This window comes from Thamnophis sirtalis, unplaced genomic scaffold (genome assembly GCF_051295495.1).
Source record: "Thamnophis sirtalis isolate CommonGarterSnake01/CBP01778 unplaced genomic scaffold, rThaSir2_p1.2 scaffold_1, whole genome shotgun sequence".
Lineage (NCBI taxonomy): Eukaryota > Metazoa > Chordata > Lepidosauria > Squamata > Natricidae > Thamnophis > Thamnophis sirtalis.
Window position 1 is genome coordinate 141,947,699 of NW_028261381.1, and position 22,839 is coordinate 141,970,537.

Consider the following 22,839-nt stretch of genomic DNA (forward strand, 5'->3'; position numbering starts at 1 on the left):
GGTATGTTGGAAATAGTGCAGGGACTGTCTTTATACTTATAGTACAACTCTCCTGGGTTTGGGAGGGGGAGACACCTTTGCATATATGCATGCATGCGTGTGCTTCCCTGGAAACCAAAACTTTGTATTATCTTCCAACTCAGGTGGAAGCTGCTTTAGACAGATTACCCCCTTATCTTTCTCTCTCTCTCTTTTTGCAAGAGATGGGAGAGTTCAAATATGATAACTCTTTCTGTTATACCTTACTTCCAGATTTAGAAACACATCCTTGAATATTAGCTGATGAGGTACAACTGTAGGGAATGTCCATATGAGCTATCAATAGCCATTAGATAGTTTACTCCAGAGTGCTGATTTGTGTCTTCCACCTAAACTCTTGCTAATTTGGTTTCCTGAAAATATTGGATCTGCCTGTTATCAACTGAGATCTCTGACTCCTCTGAATCAATGCTAAATGCTAAATAATTATGAAAATTCCAGACCAATTTATTTTGAAGGCATCTGGTTATTTAATCCTGATGGATGTGTTGGTTCTCAAACGTGACCCCATAACTATTGGACTGTAGTTACTATTCTCCCTAAACATCACTCCCAGTTTCAGAGATGGGTGAAATTGAATCTTCTAGTGTTGTTTCTCAACAAAATAAACTATTAGGGTGCTGTGGGACTGCAACTCTTCAGGGGCTCAGACTAATTTTTCCAGCCCTATCTGGAGTTGCCTATCCATGCAATTGTATGCAGATTTAAGCATTTTACATAATACGTTAGGTAGGATTTATTGCCCTTTTTAAAAAACATAGAATCGCTATGATAAAAAATACAAATAAAATCCTATTCCACAGTTTTAGTTTGTGAAACTCCAGTGAATCCTGTTGAAACAATATCTTCTTTGATTCCACATTTTTCTTTTCTGTGAATAAATGCATTTTTTTCATTTAAAAAAAAATGCAACCCTCCCCACTTCTCAACATAAAACGAGAGATGCTAAGTGTTGCGTGTTTCAGGTTTTAGTAAGTATGGCAAGGATTGGCTTGAATAATAAAGATATCAGCCTGTATTATTAGAGTATGCTGCATTAATCAGACTTGCTGGAATGATCACATGGTATTCTATCGCCTTTCCCTGCGAGCTGCTGCTTGTCAGCAGCTGGTTGAGCTGCAGGCTGCAGGCCAATATCTGCAGCCCCTTTTCTTCCAGAATCTTTACAGCCTGCTGCTCTTGGTGATGCCTGTGGCTTGGCCAGCTAAATGTTTCTCCTGAGACTTATCAAGGTTATCTTGCGGACTTCAAGGCCTCTGTCCTGTTTCCTAGGCCATGTATGCATTTGAAGAATTCAGGTAGGCTGTGTTTCATACATCAGCATGCTTGGCTTTTTTGTTCCTGGAATATTTCCGTTGGATAATGTCAGACTGCTTTTACGGTTGCAAAAGGCTTCCAAAGCGCAAGAGGGATTTTTGCCTTCATCTAAGAATTGCAGCTCTTCCGTACTGTTTGGGAGGTGGGTGTGTCAAAGATGAGATGCAGGTAAACAATAGCTAACTGCATGATGAAGTACATAGATGACTAATAGCTCCTTAAGCCTTACTGGAATTTTGTCACTGCTGCTGCCTGAAGCTGCAAGTGTAATCTAGAGTTATAAAAAGATGGTGTTCTGTCAGGAAAAATAAAAAGCATCTTTGCTATCTTTGGTATATGAGAAATGCTTCTCCCCTGTAAAGAATGCAGATTATGAGAGTTAAGGAGTAAAATATGCTTGGATCACATGTAGGAATAAACTGGGGAGCTTCTGCACCACATACATGTCTGCTTCTGGTGGTTTCATTGCTGCAGGATTTCATTGATACCATTTAGTAAAAAATAAAATGCTTTAGACACCACTGCAGGGATTGATTTTGTGCAAAAATATAAAGTACTGTATATTTAATGTATATTTAAAGTGGAAAAAATGTAAAAAGTGTTTTCTTTTTGTGATGGCACCTTTGGATAACTATTCAGTCTTTAAAATGCCTATTTAATTATAAAATCTCAATGTTATTCTTAATCTACAACTCAATAATGTAGGGATGTATTACTCTTTATAATATTTAGGGTTTTTTAAACTTACTGTTTAAGATGTATTCATTCATTTCTTGTTGAAACTTACCGGTAACAATAATGAACATTTCCATGTTGCTTATATTTTATTTTGTCATAATGTCATTTTATTATGGCATTATGTAAAAAGCTAACTTGGTGTCTTTTTGCATAGGAGAAGCAAGATTGTTCAACTGAACACAAGTCTAAGAGGGAAGTAGTGGACTTTACTTATGATAGTATGATTAACATAATTTGATGTCAGGTATAATATTGGTGATATCTTTGCTCTTGTCTCACATCCTTAGCAGATTATTGATCATAGCTAATTCTTAATTCCTGAAAGTATGTCATTGGTATTTGTGGAGCTTTGGATAAAAAACAAGAAGAAACATGTGCTATTTAATAAAAACAGGAAAATTAACATCTTGATAACAGAAGGATTTTACAAGAAATCGGTGTAGTGCTGTATTGTAACTGCATTGTTAGGAGAGTGCTAGCAAACCTTGAAGAGGGCCAATTACTATCACCAAGTTACACTGCAAATAGAGAAAAAAGACACCAACCCTACTGTATTTTTGTGTTGTCATCATGCACAGATGAAGACCCAGTGATACAAAAGTGGTTTTTATCATGATACTCAAATCAGTCTGTTGGATAAAATAAACTCTCTATAGAAGACAAAAACACATTATTACCTGCTGATAGCTTCAAACAAGATTAGCATTTACCTCGTTGCCTTTGACCAAGTAGCATGCCATTTTTTAAAATTACAAAGGTTTATTTTAAATAGTACCTCATTTATTCAGTAACTACTAGTAGCGTCACCCAGCATCATCCATATCATCTGGACATAGTTGAGGTGATATAAAAACCTGTCCCCATTATTCTAAATTGGTAATAAAATGGAGTTGGGTGTCTTTAGAAGGTACGACAAGCAACTACAAGCAACTAGCATTGATATCATTATGGTCATCAGCTTAGTATTTTTTTCATTCATTTGGTGTCATGATTATATTTTTACACTTCTGCAAGAATGTGAAAGTTTTTAAAGTACAAAGAATTCTTTATCAGCCAGAATGAAGAATTCCTTCTAACTTGTACAATTACTAATTCAAATTAAACATAATTAAGAATGAAAATGTTATTTGCTAAAATGCATAAACAGCATTTTAAATAGGATTGATATTATTGAAAACAATCTTTACCAAATATTCATGAAGATGTAATTGAAATCAATGTATATCATTCATTTACCCTTTTATTTTTCCATTTTCCTTCTCATTGCAAATTTTAGAGAGGGATCTTTCTTCTGTCCTTACATGGGACAGCCTTTTCCAATTTGTTACATTTCAAATGTGTGGGATTATATTTTCCGTGACTCCACCTCCAAGAGTTGAAAATATGTGGAATTCAGATGAGAATTATATCAAATAAAATAAAATGCCTAATTATGATATAATATTTTGTAATATTTTAAAGTGACAAATAAATCTATGAATATCAAGAGCACTACCATCTTCTTTAGTTATGCAGTCATCCTCTAGTTCAGTGGTAGTCAACCTGGTCCCTACTGCCCACTAGTCTGTTTTCCAGCTTTCATGGTGGGCAGTAGGGGTTTGCTATAACTCTGCTTTATAAATTTTATAGAGTAAAGTTACTTTCCTACTTCATAAATCACCATTAATATGGAACCGGTGGGCGGTTAGAAAATTTTACTACTAACAGAGATACAAAAGTGGGTGGTAGGTATAAATAGGTTGACTACCCTTGCTCTAGTTGAACTGATCGAGTTAAGCATTCAGAAAAAGAAGAGTTGGAAATTAGGTTAAGAAACACCCATCCTTCCCCCTTTGACTAGTTCTCAATATTGTTGATTGGCCTTCAGTTGTGTTGCCTTTAATTGGAAAACTAATTGCTGGGATAGAAAATAGCCCTTAAGGTGCAAGGTTGAAGTCACATAAAACCAAAATATAATTGGAGGTATGTATGATTTCTGAGGGACACAGTGGCTAAGACGCTGAACTTGTCGATCAGAAGGTTGGCAGTTCAGCGGTTCGAATCCCTAGTGCTGCATAATGGAGTGAGCTCCCGTTACTTGTCCCAGCTTCTGCCAACCTAGCAGTTTGAAAGCATGTAAAAATGCAAGTAGAAAAATAGGGACCACTTTGTGCCTTTGGCATTAAGCCATGCCGGCCATATAACCATGGAGACATCTTTGGACAGCACTGGCTCTTCGGCTTAGAAATAGAGATGAGTATTGCCCCTAGAGCCAGAAATGATGAGCATGCATATGCGGGGGAACCTTTACCTTTATGATTTATGAAGATGTGTGTAAACTGGGCTTAGTTTCTTTGTGCCTGGCTTCTAGACGACAAATTTGTTCATTTGAAATGTATTCAGGAATGACTATAAGGTCATTTAAAAAAATTTTTTTTATAACAATTACAGGTGTGGCTGATAGAAATGAAAATATTGGATTAAGATCACTAAAGTGGAATGCTTTTATAAGTTGAAGGAACCAGTGCCATTATATGTCTAAGATATTACAATGTTGCTTCAAGTTGATTATCGTGTTAGCTAAGGGTTGTAGAGTTTCCTGACTCTCTGGATATTCACAATGTAAAGATTATCCAAAGCATTTGCCTAGCTTCCAAATGAGGTTATTATATCTGCCTACTCTGCAGCTTGATGTACACTCTTCAATTTTCCATCTTAATAAGCTAACGGATTTCATTCTGATCTCTGATTTTTTTGTGGTAATCTAGCATTCGATGATGTGAATGTTTCTATGAAATAAGAAACATTGAAAGCAGATTGTTTAATGAATCAAATAACTAATACACCACATTTATTTTAAAGCAGATAACATCGGTTCATACCTACGGTTATTGTACAGACATTAAATTATGGTGTCCTTTAATGAATTCTTTCTGCTTCTTCTTTTACATGGCATTGTCTCCATCACTTTGAAATTGTTGATTTTGTTCATTCAGTGGCCGTTTCTATATAAAATAGAAATGAAACTGAAAATTAATGTATTTGACAATCACATAAGTCCAAATAGAGGCCATATCCTTCAAGTCAAATGGCCTGTCTTGCAAAACAGGCTTAGGATTAGAGGGGAAAAGCCTCTCCCCCATTCATTTGGGAACTGAATGTCTAAAGTTGAGGGCCAGGAAGGTCTGGCCCTTGTTTCCCCTTTCCCTTGGGCCCCCTGTGAGTAATCTCCCACTCCACTCATGAACTCCTCCTATTGCTTTGGCACACCTGAAAAATCAGGGAGTTAGTGAGGCCATAACTTGTCAGGGAAACACCGATGAAAGAGTGCACCAATTTTGGAGTGCATTTTCCCACAAATGCTCTGTCTCTTAGTAGCCTTTCCACTGTAACAAATGCTGAATCCTGTTTCTTCTTTTCCTTGAAACCAAGATTGTTTCCACCTCATATTCTTATTTCCTATTCACAACCAGGAGTAGGAGTGGAGGAATCCTGGGATCACAGAGTACTTGGAGGGACTTCCTTGATTAGTCAGGAGTGGACTTTCATCAAAAGCAGTAGTTGCAAGTGAAAATATTGGGTTTACCTGCTGCATGGTGATAAATGGTCTCAAAAAATTAGAATCCAACTTCTTTGATGGTCTGGTTGAAGTAGTAGAAAGCCATATTATGTCCATCTTTGAAATCAGTGGCCCCTCTTGCATATGAGTATCTGCTACTTTCTTGTACACTGTTTTTGCCCTGAGCAATTGTTCTTTTAATAGGTCATGAGCTGTTTGCTGTTCCCTGAGAAACTGTGCTAGGAACAGATCCTTACTGAGTGGTTGTTGATAAAACCCTTGGGTGGATTCCATACATTGTTTGAAATGGTGACATGCCACTTGACGAGTGTGCACAGAATTGTTGCATGCAAATACTGCTAAAGGGAGAAGTGCCAGCCAGGTATCTTGGCTGTAAGTGCTGTAATATCTTACATACTATTGCATTACCTGGCTAATTTTCTCCCCCGCTCCATTAGTAGGAAGATGGTGGGCTGAAGACAAGTGAATCTGTACTTTTAATAACTGGAAAAGAGTTCTCCAAAATCCAAAAGTGAATTGACTTCCTCTATTTGTTATTATATGAAAATATGTTCCTCTATATCTAAATAGGTGAAGATAAACGTTTTCTCTGTCCAATCATGTACGACTCTAGGGGGCAGTGGTCACCTCTGTTTTTTAGCTGAGGGAGCCAGCATTGTCTGAAGACATTTCTGTGATGATGTGGCTAGTATGACTGTACACCAAGGGACATGAAACACTGTGGCCTTCTCACCAAAGTGGTACCTATTTATTTACTCACATTTGCATGCTTTCAAACTGCTAGGTGGGCAGGAGCTGGGGCAGATAACAGGAGCTCCCCCATTGCATGGTGCTCAGGACTTGAATCCAGTCTGTAGCTTTCCAGCTGACAAGGTTAGTATCTTCAACTGCTGAGCCATTGCACTCCTCTATCTAATTATGTTGTCTAAAAAGAGCTGTGCCGTAGTCTGTGGGTTGGGAGTTCCCTACATGGTATAAATGGAACATCTTGGTGAAACGATCGACTATTACTAAAATAGATATATAACCTTGCACTGGTGATGATGATTAAATGCATTAATACTGTATCCAGTGGTGGGATTCAGCCAGTTCACACCACTTCAGGAGAACCGGTCGTTAACTTTCTAAGCAGTTGGGTGAACTGGTTGTTGGAAGAAATCATTAGAGCAGAGAACCGGTTGTTAAATTATTTGGATCCCACCACAGATCGTATTCCAAGCAGGGTAGGTGTGTTTAAAGGCTGTTTCCCAAAAGTGGCTTTGAGTGGCAGCAGACATGGAAAAATGCAATGTAGCATTTTATAGCAGAGATTTTTGGCCATCAGTAATCTTCAAGAGTTCTGTGGAGGGTTTTAAAAACTCTTTCATGCACAGCTATTTCATTGTTATGATGACAATGCTGCAACAGTTCCTCCCATAAAGGAAGGGGAACATAAAGGCATCCACTAGGCCAGAGCTGCCTCCGTCCACTGAAAACCGAGATACAGTACTTTGTTGATCCCCCAGAGGTCATCTATCTGGGGCCTTGTATACAGGTCCTGCAGCTATTTCCCTCTTGATTCTTACAAATAGATCTTCAGGTTGTTGTCCTTCCCACAACCTCTTTGCTTTGTAATCCTTGCAGGGTTGTGAGGTTGTAAAAGAGTAGCATAAGAAAAAGGCTTCTGAACCAAGATTATTCTGGTTTATGTGAGAGTGCATTTCATGGCATGTTTCAGGAACCAGGTAAATAAATTATATGGAAATCAAAATGAGATTAAAATTGACTCCATCTGCCTGGGGATATGAGACTGAATTTTGCATCAGTTCCAAGTTCTTGTGGTCTGTGCAACCTTATATAGGAAATTGTGCCCTTTCCAGCCACCATCTCTTTTCCTGAAAAGCTGCCTTGATTGCCAACAGTTGTTGTTAAATATATCCTAGTTTCTGTCTGTGTTCGAGAGCATGTGAGAAAAGAAGATGCATAGTAATAACTCCCCTCCCCCTACTTTCATAGCCTGGAGTAGTATAGCTTTGACAGCAGCATCCAAAGCACCGGATTGGAGGGCATCTAGGTAGTGGAGGAGGGATTGGAAGGCAAAGAGTTGTTTTAAATCTTGGAATGGCAATTGTTCATGTGGCATCCAAGCAAATTTCTTTCCTTTTTTTTTAAGAATTGTGAAGGAGGTTTAACTTTGTCTGCAGAATTAGAAATGAACTTCCCGTAAAAGTATAGAAGAGAGCTGCTAGGCAGAGTTAAACTTGTCATCAGTTTAGAGTCCTTGTATCTCCACAAGAGATGCCTCTTCTTGAATTCAATTAAACTTTATCTACCACCAATTTAGTGCGAACCATTAGTTGACTAGATTCTTGTGTATAGGTTTGAATAAGTAAATCTTCTGTGCTGCAACCTTACAAATTGTCCTGATGTCTGACAAAAAATTAGCAAAGCTCAGGAATTGCTGCCACCCCCACCCCCCCAGGGAGTGTGCCCAGATAAAACTGCTATACCGTAGCTGGGTCCATCTGCAACTCTTATAACACACATACTAGACTAACTGCTGTAGATCAAATGCACACTTTTCCAACTTGGCAAAAAGCTTATTGTCCATCAAACCCTGCAAAACATTTCTGGTATACCTAATAAGAGAAGTTACATCTTTGGAATATATTAAAATGTCATCCAAATAAATCATCATGTACTTACTATGTCAGAAAAAAACATGATTCGTGAATCTGGAGAATACCAGCTCACAATTTGCTAGATCAAATGGCATCACAAAAATATTCAAATTTTCTGCAACTTCGAAGGCAGTGAAATACTCATGACTCTCTTTTACCTGAATGAAATTGTAAACATTCCTCAGGTCTAGCTTAGTAAAGATGCAGGTGTTTTGCAGCTGATCCAAATAACCTGAAGTAGAGGAAGTGAGTAATGATTCCAGATGTTATTGAAATCCCTGTATAGATGGTGTAAAAGGGAATCCCTTTTCTCTGGGAGGAAGATGCTTGTGTGTCTGGTTTCTTTGGACGGAAAAAGATTGGAACAGAGGCTGAAAATGTCAATGATCTAGTAAATCCCTTTTAAAGATTCACCTCTAAGTAATCCTTTAAAAAATTTAGTTCCTTGTTGGACATAGGATATTGTCTCTTGGCTGAAATTCTTTGTTCCAGGCTTCAGGTCAGTTGTGCAATCACACTTCCTAAGAGGTAGAAGTGTGGTGGCTTCCTTCTCTCCAAAGACATCTGCACAATCAGCATACTTAGTAGGCACTTCCACCCCACCTCTAACTGGATGCTTTCTAGAGCAGGGGTCACAGCATCACATGATGTATCATGGCTTTTTTCCCCTTCACTAAACTGGGGGTGGGGGCGAACAGCGCATGATGCATCCACGAGTTTGACAACCCTGCTCTAGCGGCACCAAATGGAATGTAAAAGTTTGTGCCTGATGATGTTTGTAATCTGGAGAGAGAAAGGAGATTGCTCCAGTTCAGAGGTGGTATTCATCAGGTTCTGGCCAGTTCTGGAGAACCGGTAGCGGAAATTTTGAGTAGTTCAGAGAACAGAGAACAGGTAAATACCACCTCTCACTGGCCCTGCCTCCATCTATTTTCTGGAGTAAGTCGCAGGAGGAGCCAGGATTGGGTATTGTTATGTCTAATTGGCCTCGGGACAGAGTTAAACAAGTGATCCTTGCTTCTGGCTCCCAGTTTCAACTTTGTCTGACCTGAGAAGAACGAGTTGCTTTTGGCTCCTGGCAATAGCTTTTATAATCCAGATTCATCCTGCATCCTACTCCTCCCTGCCTTCCCCTCTTCACCTGCCTTCCTCTTCTGATTTTCATCAGCTGTCTTCCCTGGGTGTGGCTGCTCCCAGCCACTGATAAGGGACTTTATAATTTTCTGATGGGGTTTCTTGGGTCTGGACACCATTGTGGTGGCCATTTTGGCCTCATTTTGCCAGCCAAGTGTTGCAGAGGTGGAGGCTGCTGCAGAGCCTTGGATTCACCTCTGATAGCCTTGGGGCACTTTTTTTTGGCAGTGACAGCAACAGCAGGCTTTTGGAGACCCAGGACTGAGTCAGAGCTGTGGAGAGTGGCGTGGAGCACCTTGGAGCTGTGCAGCGGGCCACATGGTGCTGCTGGCAGCCGCGGCGATCGCCTGTTTGCAGAAATAGCGTAACGGCATTTCGGAAGGCTTGCAGCACCAGGATGGAGTGTGAGTGCCCCTGAGGAGCTGAATTGTGAAGCCAGAAGGGCTGAAACTGTGCAGCCATCTGGATTACTCTGGTGCAGGGAGGCTGCGAAGATGGCTGATGACAGCAAGAGGCCTGATTCCCCACCCTTATCCCCAGGGGAGGGGACCTCCAGGGTCCGTACCAGGCCCACAGCCTCTGTTAGGCAAAAGAAGAGAAGCCCTCCAAGGTTATGCAGAGGGATGAGGAATGGAGGCATAGGGCCCTGGAGAAGCAAGTGTCGAGGGCTGAGTAGATGGGGAGGCTTAACCCCCTGACTCATGAGATCTAGATCGTCCCTGGGGTGTGTTCCAGGCCTGTCTCTGGGAGGGAGTCTCCTGATTCTATCAGGGAATTTGTTGGAGACATTTCCCCTTCCCCTCCTCCTTCCACTATGGATCAAGGCCCTTACCAAGGGGATACGTTGCATCACAGGGATTCCCTGGGATAGCATGTCACCCATTAGGCTCCTATTGGCCCCTCAGCCGGATGGTGGAGAACTGGCAAGGGGGGGAGGAGATTGAGTGGGAACATCTGAGGGACGCCCAGCTCTCTCCATCATTGAGGCCGCATATAGAAGTTCCACTACTAGAATTTATGATTCCACCTGGGGGTCCTTTGTATCGTGGTGCTATGTGTCAGGGTCGGATCCCTGCGTCGCCTCAGTACCTCAGGTCTTGGAGTTCCTCCAACATGGCACACTTAGGAGACAGGTAGCTGCCGTGTCTACGGTTATTTTGTGGGAGGGGAACCAGCCACTTTCTCAGCTCCCACTGGTTAGGAGGTTCCTGAGGGGCATGAGCAACCTTCACCCCCCAGTAGTGCACAGGTTCCCCACGTTGAGCCTTTCCATGGTCCTCCAAGCTATGATGGGCGAACTGTTCGAACTGCTGAAGACAGTCAGCCAGAAGTTGATGACTTTAAAGGTGGTGTTCCTGGTGGCAATCACATCAGCCAGCTGCATCTCCGAACTGGGGTCCTTATCCTCCAGGTCGGACCTATGCACCTTCCATGACAATCGGGTTGTCCTGCAACTAGACCCGACCTTCATTCCCAAGGTAAATTCCCTCTTTCACAGGTCCCAGGAGGTAGTCTTACCTGATTTTTCCCCGGTACCTTCCCAGGATAGGAAACGTCTTTGGCACTGACTGGATGTCAAGCACGCCCTACACATCTACCTGAGGTGTACAGAGCATATCAGGAAGTCTGATATGTTTGTTTGTTTCCTTTCACCCATCCTCCCTGGGAAAAGTGGTATCCTCTTCCACTATCATAGAGGTGTCCTTTGATCACAGGGTTTTACAACAGGTGATAGTACATAAGGGACCCAGGACAATAGTGCCCCCTCTGAGAGACGTTAACTTGGGTATGTCCCAATCCTGGCTCATCCTGCGACTTACTTTGGAAAATGACAGTTGGTCTTACCTGAACTGTTGTTTTAGAAGGGTTGCAGGATGAGCCAGGTCCCTCCCTAGGATTGGTCCGATGGGGGTGTGCCCAGGGGGTAGGGAGTGTTCCCTTGTGATGTACTTTTAGGTGTTTTTCAGAGGAAGGACTCGTTGAAACTGGGAGCCAGAAGCAAGGAGCACAGAGGCGTGGCTTCAGTTTAACTCTGTCTCGAGGTCAATTGGACATGACCCAATCCTGTCTCATCCTGCGACCCTCCTAAAATATGTAAGACTCATGTAAGACCAACTGTCATTCTCTGCCTCTTGAGTCCCAGCTGATCGGGGTGGGGTGGGGTGGGGTTTTGCAGTAACCCCCCCCCCCCGTGGAGTGGGAAGGGAATTTCTATAGCTTCCTAGCACCCTAATTCGAAGGTTATTGTGATAAAGTAAGAAAAATATTCTTGCTTACCCTCTTTGTCTTGTGCCTGCTGGCAGTCTCTAAATCTCTTGATGAAGTTTTGGTAGTTGTCTAATATCAGGTCGTTGCTTTCTATCATTGGAGTCATTCATTTTGCTGCTGACCTCTTCAGTAAGCTTAATAAAAAATCACTCTGGTGTGGTCTGCTGTTAATCAACATTTCACACTGAGCCAGAAATTTGGTATATGACTCCTCCATATTTCTCTGGTATGCTTCCATGGGGGCACACAAGCATTGGCTTCACCACTGCTGCAGGAATGACTGCAGGCTGCTGAACATTATGCCCAACCTGCTGCAACCACTGTATTACAACAGCTTGTGAATTAATGATCTTCATGTTCACCTGCTGTTGGTATAGTTAGGCTGCTGAAAGCTGCTGTGGAGTTATAGGTGCACTGTAGCCATGCTTGAAAATTTTCCTCCCCTTTATTAGGGAGTATGAGTCTGGCAAGATTGATGTCGGGCTCAAACTCAAAAAATGACAAAGTGGAATCCAATTGAGTCTATTTTTTTAATTTACTTACACCTCATATACAGAATCTTGCCAGACTAAAGCTATAACCTTTTGATTGAATAAACGTACCCTGAAATATTCTAGTGTGTGGCTATGCTGAACCTCTTCCTCTCTCCCCTGTTTACTTCAGAATGGCGGAGTCTCTTATTTTGGGCTTCCCTCTAGAATGTATTGCCTGCTCCCTGGGAGTTTAGTCATTGGGGTCTAGCAACAGATTTCTTCATATTTCACCAGCGACTGTAGCTGGCATTTTCAGAGGCAAAATGGTCTGCTATGTTGGCCACAAGCAGGGACTGATTGGGTTCTTGTCTTTATACAGGTTGTCTTTGACTTACACCACAACTGAGGCTAGGATTTTGGTTGTAAGTCATTGCAGCCATTAAGTGAATCACCATGGTGACCAATGGTTGTTAAGTAAGTCATGTCATTAAATGAACCACACGATTGTTAAATGAATCCAGAATATCCGATGGTCACTTTTTGCCATTTTTTCCAATTGTAGATGCCAGCCATTTGCCAAAAGCCCAAAATATTATTGTATGTTCATAATATGTGGTATGTGTTGTAAATTTGAGGACAAGTTATAAATAACTTTTTTGAGATTGTTGTAACTTCAAACTGTTGTAAAATAACCTGTCACTGACTGAGAACTATTCGTACTCTCATAACCTGACTACCAATTGATCTCTGAGTTGGTTTCTGAACGGTGCAGGTTGGTGGGTGCTGTTTCTGTTTGGTTCTTTGTGCCCAATTCTGATGTATTTTTAGTGGTGTTGAATCCTGATTGGTTCTTTGTTTTTGTTGGCTTTTGACTGGTCATTTTTGGAGTGTTTATCCCTGTGATTGGATTTTTATTTTTGCTGGATTCTGGTTGGTTATTCTGAGCAGCTGTGATCTGATTCACTTCTTGTTCAACACAAGTTTCTGATTTGCACATTTTATTTGTCTGTCTGTCTATCATCCATCCATTCATCCATCCATCCATCTATCAATTTATGAATGAAATCATCTGACTGTCCTTTAGAAGAACAGATACTGAAGCAGAAGCTCAAATACTTTGGCCACCAAATGAAAAGAGAGGATCTATTGGAAAAGACCCTGATGTTGGGAAAGGTTGAAAGCAAAAGGAGAAGGGGATGGCAGAGGATGTGATAACTGGACAGTGTCATTGATGCAGTGTGCATGAGTTTGGGCAGACTGAAGGAAATGGTGGAGGACAGGGAACCTGGCATGCTGTGGTCCATGAGGTTGCAAAAAGACAGACATAGCTTAGCAATTGAACAACAAAATTTATCAAATTCCATAGTGACTAAACCCTGAATCTCAACACTGCCCAAAAGATACTAACTGAAATTTTATACAAAGAAATTTGTACTTCAGGAAGTAAAGCTATACTTCCTACTTAATATTGTCTTCATTCACTTCTTACTGCCGTGTTGAATAAGGTTTTATTGCATATTACCTACACAAGCATATGTGACCTTGATGCTCTTTAACTTGTTTTCAAAACCTCTGCCCTTTATTTTGTTTTCTCTGTCAATTGTGCCTTTGTATCTTTATTATTGTTGTAGCAAGAGACGCAGTGGCTTAATGGCATTGGAGATGGTCTCTGCTCCAGTGGTTCAAGTCCTAGCACTGCATAGTGGGCTGAGTTCCCATCACTGACCTCAGATTCTGTCCACCTAACATTTTGAAAGCGTGTTTTATGTGAATAGATAAATAGGTACCACTTCAGTGGATAGATGAGTTGGTGCTCCATGCAGGCAGATCGATTCTTGCTGGCTCTGAAGCTTCCCGGTTGTGATGCCCATTTGTGAGGTGGCTCAGAGGAAAGGAGGGGGCCTTGAATGATGCTGCGGAAAGAGTGACTCAACTTTCTTTCTGGTGCAATCCCAGCTCACCTTCCTGTGTTCCTTTGTTCCTTAACCTTCCCAAGTTACACAAGCATATCCCAAAACAGAGTTGGTAAATTGGCAGCCAGATTACTGTTCTACAATAGCTTTGTGGTCTCCTAGCTAAGTAATAGTACCATACAACCAGTTCTACAACCAGTTCTACAATAGCTTTGTGGTCTCCTAGCTAAGTAATAGTACCATACAACCAGGAGTGGGATTCAACCGGTTTGGATCGGTTTGAGCAAACCAGATGCTAATTTTGCATATCATTCACCGAATTGATAGTTGTAAGGACTGCTGGCCCTGCCCAGCCCAGCCCAGCCCTCCCAGGAGTCTCTGCGCAGCCCATTCATCATGCCAGGTAAGTGCAGGGTCTATGTGGAGGCTCTGGGAGAGTAAAAAATGGGCCTTCCTGAAGTCCAGAAATGGACCTGTTTTTGGCCTCCGGAGTCTGGGGGAAGCCATTTTCACCCCGAAGACTAAAGGAAAGCCTCTAGAGCTGGGAAGGGTGAAAAATGGGCCTCCCAAAAGTTCTGGAAGTCTGGAAACAGGCTTGTGTCTGAGGTCTCTGGAGGGCCTCCAGAGCCCCAGGAGAGGCCGTTTCACCGTCCCAGAGGCTTGAGAAAAAAGCTTTTCTCAAAGCTTCCAAAGCCTGGGGAGGGCCAAAAGCCCTCCCCTGCCATGATGCAGGAGGCCAAGTAGGCCACATCCTCATGGCCACGTCCATCCAGCAACTAGGAAGAGAACTGGTTGCTAAAACTTTTCAATTCCACCCCTGCGTACAGCAACAACAACAATAATGTCTTAATGATATTTGTGATATATCTTTAAATGTTCAGTTAACTGAATTTCATGTTTAATGAATAAAAGAGATAATAATATAATATCAATATACCAATAACACTAATTATGAATTTATTGAATTATGAAATTATGAAAAACTTTATAAATCTATCTTTGCTTATCCCTAGAAGTTGTGCTTCTTCCTACCACTGTTAAAACATATATACACCTATTATTTGAAAAGTGATGGGAAAAATAACTAGACTATCCTCTGCTTTCCTATCATTTGGGAAACCAATCATTCTGTTTGCAGCCAACGAATATAGTTTCAAATCATGTAACATTCAGAGAAAGTGTAACAGCAATTTAATTAACAATGTGAGAAATTGTGAAAGCCCTTTGCAATCCAGCTGACCCTATGGAAACTATAATTGATTGTTGAAAGGAGAGTATATAAAAATGACATATGAATACAGAGACAATTAACAGCTTTCAGAAATAAATATTTGACAATATGATGAATTTTATAGAATCATAGGGCTGGAACCTTGGGGGTCTTCTAGTCCACCTCCCTGTTTATGCCAGGAGATTTAATATCATTACAAAGTCCAACCCTTTCTTGAAAATTTCCATCAATGGTACTAGAACATTCTAAACGCGGTGGCCCAAGCACCCTGCCAGTGAATACAGGCTCCCAAGCTCCGTTTTCGGCTGCATCTCCTTCCTGCAACCCTCTGCCAGTGAAAACGGAGCTCGGGAGGGCCACACATGGTAGAGGCACCATGGGCCGGTCCTTTGGTGTTCACAGAGCAGCTCCGTGGGCCAGATCTAAGTACTTCGTGGGCCAGGTCCAGCCTGCGGGCCTTGAGTTTGGCAGCCCTGTTCTAGAGTATCCAACTAGGATCAGACTATAAAACCATCATCTCCTACTAACTCTTTTCATAAGGCCATTCCTTGGAAACATATTTATGATTGCGGTTTTTTAGGGCATGCAAAAATTATTATTATAGTTGCTGTCAGCATCTTTGTTTTCCCCTTGCTAGAATCTAAATTAAGAAAGGATTTGCATTTGCAAATAAACACTAAATCATAGGACTAAATAATTTTTTCTTGAAATAGAGCAGGTGGCGAGCCTAGCAAGTGTTGTGTTAAAATGTTGTCAGGTATTCTAATATAAATGAATGTTAAAGTTTTAAATATGTTTGAATGTTACATTAAACTTCCCTGCCAGTACAGATCTAGTCATGCTTCCACTCTAAGACTGATATAGGAACAATATAATATATAACAGAATAAATAATCAGTGTTAAATCCTTCTGTTAAATTTATTAGTAACAGTATAAAAGCACTATTTTTAGTAGGGTGTGTTGTTTTTATTCAGGGTTATTGACATCCTAACTGGAATGCAGGTAGTCCTTAACTTATGACTGGTCATTTAATGACTAATTATGACAATCTTGGCCATAATAAAATGTTGCACACACATTCATAAAATTTATAGTCACATGATTAGATTTCAGCTTGTATTTACAACCAGTTGCCAAGGAACCTGCAATCATGTGACCACCATTTGCAATATTTTCTGCTGGCTTTCCCAATGGAAAGTAAGTAAATGACTTCCCAATGCAAGGGGACGGAAGGGAACTAAAATCCTTCACATGGCTACAGGAATAAAGCTGAAATTCTGAAATTCCAGTTCTGTTTCTGCAGCTTCATGAAGGATTCCCCCCCCCCCCCCCGAAGGGAAGGGAAATCCTTTTGCAGACTGCAGGAATAGAGCTGTAATTTTTGGAATTTCAGCTCTGTTCCTGCAGCCTCTTGAAGGATTTCCCCTCTGTGCAAGGAGGAGATCTGAAATCCTTTGGAAGAAACATTTGAAAGCAGAAGGCTGCCTGTCAGGTGGGTTATAGCTTCACACAGCTGAACTCCTTCAGCAGGCAATCTTTTGTTCTTAAGAGCTGCCTGCCAGGAAGATTTCAGCTTTGCACAGAGGTGGGATCCTTCAGCAGGCAATTTTCTGGGCCACCCATTTGGGCCATCCACTCTGGATATCACTTAGCCGCAACCAGTAGTTCCAGGATTGCTGTAAGAGCCATGGTGGCACAGTGGTTAGACTGCAGTACTGTAGGCTACTTCTGCTGCCTGCCGGGTGCCTGCAATTTGGCTGATTGAATCTCACCAGGCTCAAGGTTGACTCAGCCTTCAATCCTTCTAAAGTGGGTAAAATGCGGAGCCAGATTTTGGGTATTCTGTAAACTATTTAGAGAGGGCTGTAAAAGCACTGCGAAGCAGTATATAAATCTAAATGCTATTGCTATTGCAGACTTGGAGCAAAGCAATCACATGGGTGTCTCACTTAATAACCACCTCACTCTATGATCAAGATTTAAGTCCCAGGTGTCAAAAGTTGAGGACTTTCTGTATTATAATGTCTAATTTCTAGATCAAATATCTATTATTTGAGGTTTCAGTTCTGTATATGATTGTGTATATATCATGTGTAAAAGTTTGCATTTGAAGAGTTTTCTTAACAAAATGCTTCATATATCAAGAATGGATCACATGGTTCCTTTTCTGTTCCGCGTATATATAAGTAAACCTTACATACTGCAAAAAGATAAAAATTGCAAAATCTTCAAGGTTTTTTGTTCTCAACTGCGTGCTTGATTCCTTCCAACCCATTGTTCCATAACAAGTCACAAGTTCCACGCAAAGAAAAAAAGCAATTTGAAACTTCATCCATTATCACACACTTAGCTTGGCATAAAAGTGTGACAGCTGCTTTTAGATTTTCAGTCAGCAAGTGAATGGTTTATGGGGATTTTTAAATTTTTAACTATTTGCTAGGTTCCTTGTGTCTTTTATAACTGACATGGTAGTTAAAACAATATATTTACATTTTGAACAAGTCAAAATGTATGCAAAAAAGCATTTTAAAAATCTCAGGTTCAATGAATGTCATTGTACTGATAAGTACAGTACAAGGTTATAGAATTTAAGGCAATTGCATTTTTGCATGCAAACAAATGGTGTTGAATGTTTTCAGAAATATAGAATATTTCAGTTCTGCCAAAATAATACAACATCACTGCTTCTGCTTTAAAAGCAAAGTCTTATCATGCTCTTGTCTAGCATATGAAAAATAAAACCTGTAAATCTGCCCAAGGACATATGTAGGAGGATATGGGGGCAAAGCACATTGTTTTTGTAAAGCAGACAATGGTATTGTTTGAGACTTTGGATGCTAAAGAATAAATATAAATATAGAACAGATAACAAATCCAGAACAATTGATGTAAAATAATGCATTCACTGGATACTATACTGTCTTTAAATTCAATAAGATTGATTGAGTTTATTTTCAACTCTTGATACAGTTTTGTGGATGTGATTATAATAATTGCTTGAATAGTTTTTCAAGACTATGTTTACATATTTAAATTAATCTGAAATATTCATTAAATATTATTACCATAAAATATATGTGTACATGCCAATTCCTATATGATTAAATTAATGGATGGTTCTGTTTTCTAAATGCATTAGTTTCTCAAGCAATTGTTCATAAGTCTATTCCCTTCCATTTCAGTTGAAAGTTGAAAATTGAATCCAGAATTTTGCATACATTTGAATGAAATTATTAACTATTGCTAGCCAACAGTGATTGTCAAGAGCCAAGGAAATAAGGAAATCCAGGCAATTCAAATGAATATAAAGTTTTATTGCAAGCTTAAACTCTCTATAAGAATCTGAACTACTAACAGTCAAAGCAAATTGGTGGTAGATAAGAACCAATGGAACTCAAGGTGGGTCAGACTTAGATCTCTTGTGGGTGCAAAGCACTGTTGACCCCTCCCTTGGGCTCATCCTCCAGCAGTCTTTGTTCAGCATGAAAGAATATCCAAAAGAATGAATAACGGCACAGCAGTTATGATAGTGTCTTGTTAATATAGCACTATTGATGTACATGTTGATTTATATGAAAAACATGTGCTTCAAGAAACTTCTAACTCTAAAATTAATAAATTTACTAAGTTTATGAAAGAAAAGCAGTGCTAGGATTAATACTGAAGGTTCAAAAGCTGTACCCATAGCCATGTGTTGGGTGGTAAATAACTGTAACTGGATTATTCCCAGGAGAAGAATGAAGTCATCAGTTAAATAATACGTTTGACAACAGTTATTCAGAGCATACAATGTAAGGTACAATATAGCAGTCACTGGTGGTTTAAAAAAAATCTGTCAAATGTGTGGCTGAGCTTTTGGCAAAGAAGAGCTTATTTTTGCATGCTGGAGAGTTCATAATACAATAACTCATAGCAGATGTGATTTAAACCACAAATGTTTTGCAGATATTTAACCATTGAGAGGCTTCTTTAAGGGATAAATAAGTTTATTGAGACATCTTGCCTTCACAAAAAAGGGAAATGAGGATGGTGTACCGTGATCCTAGTTGTCTGTATTCTGCAGTAGCAAGTGTAAAATTGCACTGAGAGCATTTGTGTGTATGACATCTTCTCTGGTAAGAGCAGTTCATGCAGAGATAGATACAAGATATAGGCAGAAGTAGCAGCAGCCATGAACCGCCCTATTTGCATCTGCCAGTTCAAGACAATAAGCTCACTGCTGCAGTTCATGGCACTTCTATGTAATCATTGTCATAATTTCCCAAACTATCAGAACCCATCCTAAGATGGTGTGCAGTTATCCTCATCAAAGGTGCCTTAAACTTCTGATTATTTAATCAGTGATTTAGCCGGTTCGGACTAGTTTGGACGAACCAGATGCTAATTTTACATCTGGTTCGCTGAACCGGTAGCTGGAAGGAGTGGCCTGCCCTTACCTCCCAGGAGTCTCCACGCAGCCCTTTCATCAGGTAAATGCAGGGCAGGAGTGGGTTTCAAATTTTTTTACTACCGGTTTTGTGGCCATGGCTAGTTGGGGGGCAGGTGACAGAGTCAGAGTGACCAACTTGATGTCACTCATGCATACTCAGTCACATGGCCCCCTCACCAAGCTATGCCCACCAAAACAGTGGCAAAAAGTTTTGACAGCGGGTGGGGGCTGCTAAGGGAGTGCCTGCAAACTATCCAGTGAGAAAAAAATGTTTTTGTACTCCTCCCTGGCCCCTAGGAACACTCTGCAGGCTTCAGCAGAGCTGGTAGAAGGGGAAAACGCCTCTGTTTGTGCGAAAAATGGTCTATTGTTCACCCGTTTTTTGCAAAAACAGGGGTCTTTTCCCCTTCCCCCAGCCCTGCTGAAGCCTGCAGAGTGCTTCTGGAGGCTGGGAAAAGAGAAAAATGCACCCCTCACTCAACCTGCTGCTCAATCTCCCTCCCACCTTCACCCAAAGCCTCACAAAGCCGCACCAAGAGGCTGAAGTTGGAATTTCTTTTCCCCCCTGTTGCATACCTTGGCAACAGGACTGTTTCTCTTTACTTCCTTTTCCAGCCAAAAAACAATGGCAGTGGCAACAGGGAACTGGTTTGGGGGTGTGGCCAGGCTGCCATTACTAACAGTTCAGAAAGGTGTGCCAGATTTTTGCCTCCTGACCAATGGGTACGGGAAAGCACGCTAAATTTCACCATCCAGTACTGCCATACCGGTCCGTACCAGTTGAAACCCACCCCTGAGTCTGAAGTAAATTAGCTTAGTCATCTGATACCTCGACAGTGTGGGAACACTGTGGCACTAATCTGGGATTGATACCAAAACCCCATATAGACAGTGAAACATAGTTTCAGCAGACTTGTAGGAAAGTTAATAAACATTTCTTCTGTCAACTCTTAACAGTGCTGAGATGTTAGCAATCCTCTATTCTCTGGATATGTCGGAATTTTAGGAAGTAACAACAAGAGGTTTCTTGGTTCATTCTCTTCTTGTTTTCCCCCAATCCAGAGGTCTTAAACAGACATCTGTTATGAATATTTATTTATTACTTTGGTAATAAATCCTGCCTCCATCCAAATCAGTTTTCTTGGAACCCATCTAACATCTTGATGGACTCCATTTCTATTTCCTTGCCTTCCATTCTTCCATTTCAGACTATAAAAGAACATTAAAGTAGGGATGGGTAAAAAATTAAGCCAGAGCCAGAATCCCTCAGGCAGTTCCTTTGTACTTGTTGAATAAAAACTTACAATGTTCTGTATTATGCTGTAGATCTGATAAAATGTTCATATTTTATTTTGTTGACGTTTTCGTGTACTGAAAACTCACTCTTCTATTCTGGAATTATTATTTTTATTTAACATGGGATCCTTTTTTTTGCAAAAGTGCTTGTGAGAAAGATCTGGGCATTCTGGTAGATCAGCGGTTCTCAACCTGTGGGTCGTGACCCCTTTAGGGGTCGAATGTCCTTTTCACAGAGGTTGTCGAGGAGCCTCCCGCAGAGAGGCTGGCAAGAAATCGGCCCTAAGGGAGCATCTCGGGTTCCCCGCGCAGCGGAAGGAGAAGTGCCAGGAGACTGATGGGCTTCCCAGCAGGCCAGTTCGGCCGGCCTTCCATGCGGGTGTTTTTCAGTGACTGTTCCTGCCTGGGATCTCCTACAGGGTGCGCGCCTTCCCTGGGGTTGAGCTGCATCAAAGGGGGAGGCTTGGGAAGTGGGAAGGGCAATGGCTGAGGAGAGGCGGTGGTGGCCGCTGAGTCTCCACCTGAAATCGCTTTCCCCCTCTCCCCCCAGTACAAGCCTGGCTCCACTGAGCCGGCTCTGCTTAGTTCCGCTGTGATCTGAGTGGGAGATAGTTAGCTGGAAACCAAACAGAGAAGAAAGGAAGGGAGACCAGACTTGGGACACGGGAGGGGGAGGAGGGGGGGTTACTGGTTGGAAGTCTGCAAGGTGGGATCACTGCGCACACAGCCGGAGGAGGTAAGATCAAAACCTTGCGCCAGTAGGAGGGCTTCTGCTGCTTCTCTTGCTGAAGGCAGACAAGCGCAGGGGAGCCACGCTACGTAGAAGACTCCTCAGTGCCAGACTCAGATCAGCGTGAGCCGCGGTCCCCTTCGTGTTGGCTCAGGAAGGAGAGAAATGGAGAGCAGCAGCAGCAGCTGGTTGGGTGCAGGGAGGGAAGAGCTCCAGTTCTCCTGTGCTGTGCAGGGCTCTCCTTGCGCAGGGCTCTGGAAGTCTTCCCTCTCTGCATCCAGAGATGGCTGCTCTGGCTCTTTCCTGAGCCAACACAAAGGGGACTGTGGTTGGCGCTGACCTGAGTCTGGTGCTGAGGAGTCTCCTGCGCCCCGTGGCTCTCCTGCACAGCGCAGCCAGCTACTGACTTCTCAGTGGCGGCAACGGAAGGATTCGCTGTCCCCACCACCGTGATCCCGGCCCAGGAGGGCATGCACAAGAAAGAGATGAAAGAGAAAAGGGAAGAGATGAAAGAGAAAAGGGAAGAAAGAGAGAGAGAGAAATGAAAAAGAGCTGGAAGGAGAGAATGAGAACTGCAACTGTTATGAGTCAGTTGCCAAGCATCTGAATTTTATTCATGTGACACTGGGGATGCTGCAACGATCATTAAGTGTGAAAAATGATCCTAAGTCACTTTATTTCAGTACCGTTGTAACTTGGAATGGTCATTAATTGAACTGTTGTAAGTCAAGGGCTACCCATACTTCCAATCATCACAAAATGTTGCATACGCATGCATACACACACACCACACTGTCATCATGTGATTGTCATCTGGGCCCAGAGTTTGTTGCAGAAATCACATCCAGAAGCACACACAGATAACTGATTCAGCAGGAGCCGTTAACTTCTTTATATACATAATAACACATGAGTAAATGTACAATACCAATAGTGGATTTTCAAACGTGGTAGTAGTTACAGGCAAAACACAGACAGAGGAGAGATTGGTTTCAGAGCTTAATACAGCTAAGCCACACCCAGACTTCTTACTTAAGTTTCTGTTTCCAAA

The 22,839-nt window shown here is 41.5% G+C and overlaps 1 protein-coding gene across 5 annotated transcripts in view; it reads left to right on the plus strand.

Annotated features, from left to right (window-relative positions):
- EVL (Enah/Vasp-like) overlaps positions 1-22,839 on the plus strand; it is a 164,543-nt gene that overhangs the window by 36,645 nt on the left and 105,059 nt on the right. For 2 of the 5 annotated variants that reach the window (XM_087726298.1, XM_087726304.1), the window contains exon 1: positions 1,184-1,337. The exons of 1 other annotated variant lie outside the window; for it this stretch is intronic. In XM_087726298.1, the coding sequence (XP_087582424.1) occupies positions 1,315-1,337 (23 nt within the window). In that variant the 5' untranslated portion in view covers positions 1,184-1,314. Of the gene's footprint in view, positions 1-1,183; positions 1,338-22,839 lie in introns of those variants that run through there. 2 more of the 5 variants (XM_087726322.1, XM_014059356.2) reach the window with 2 other exon arrangements.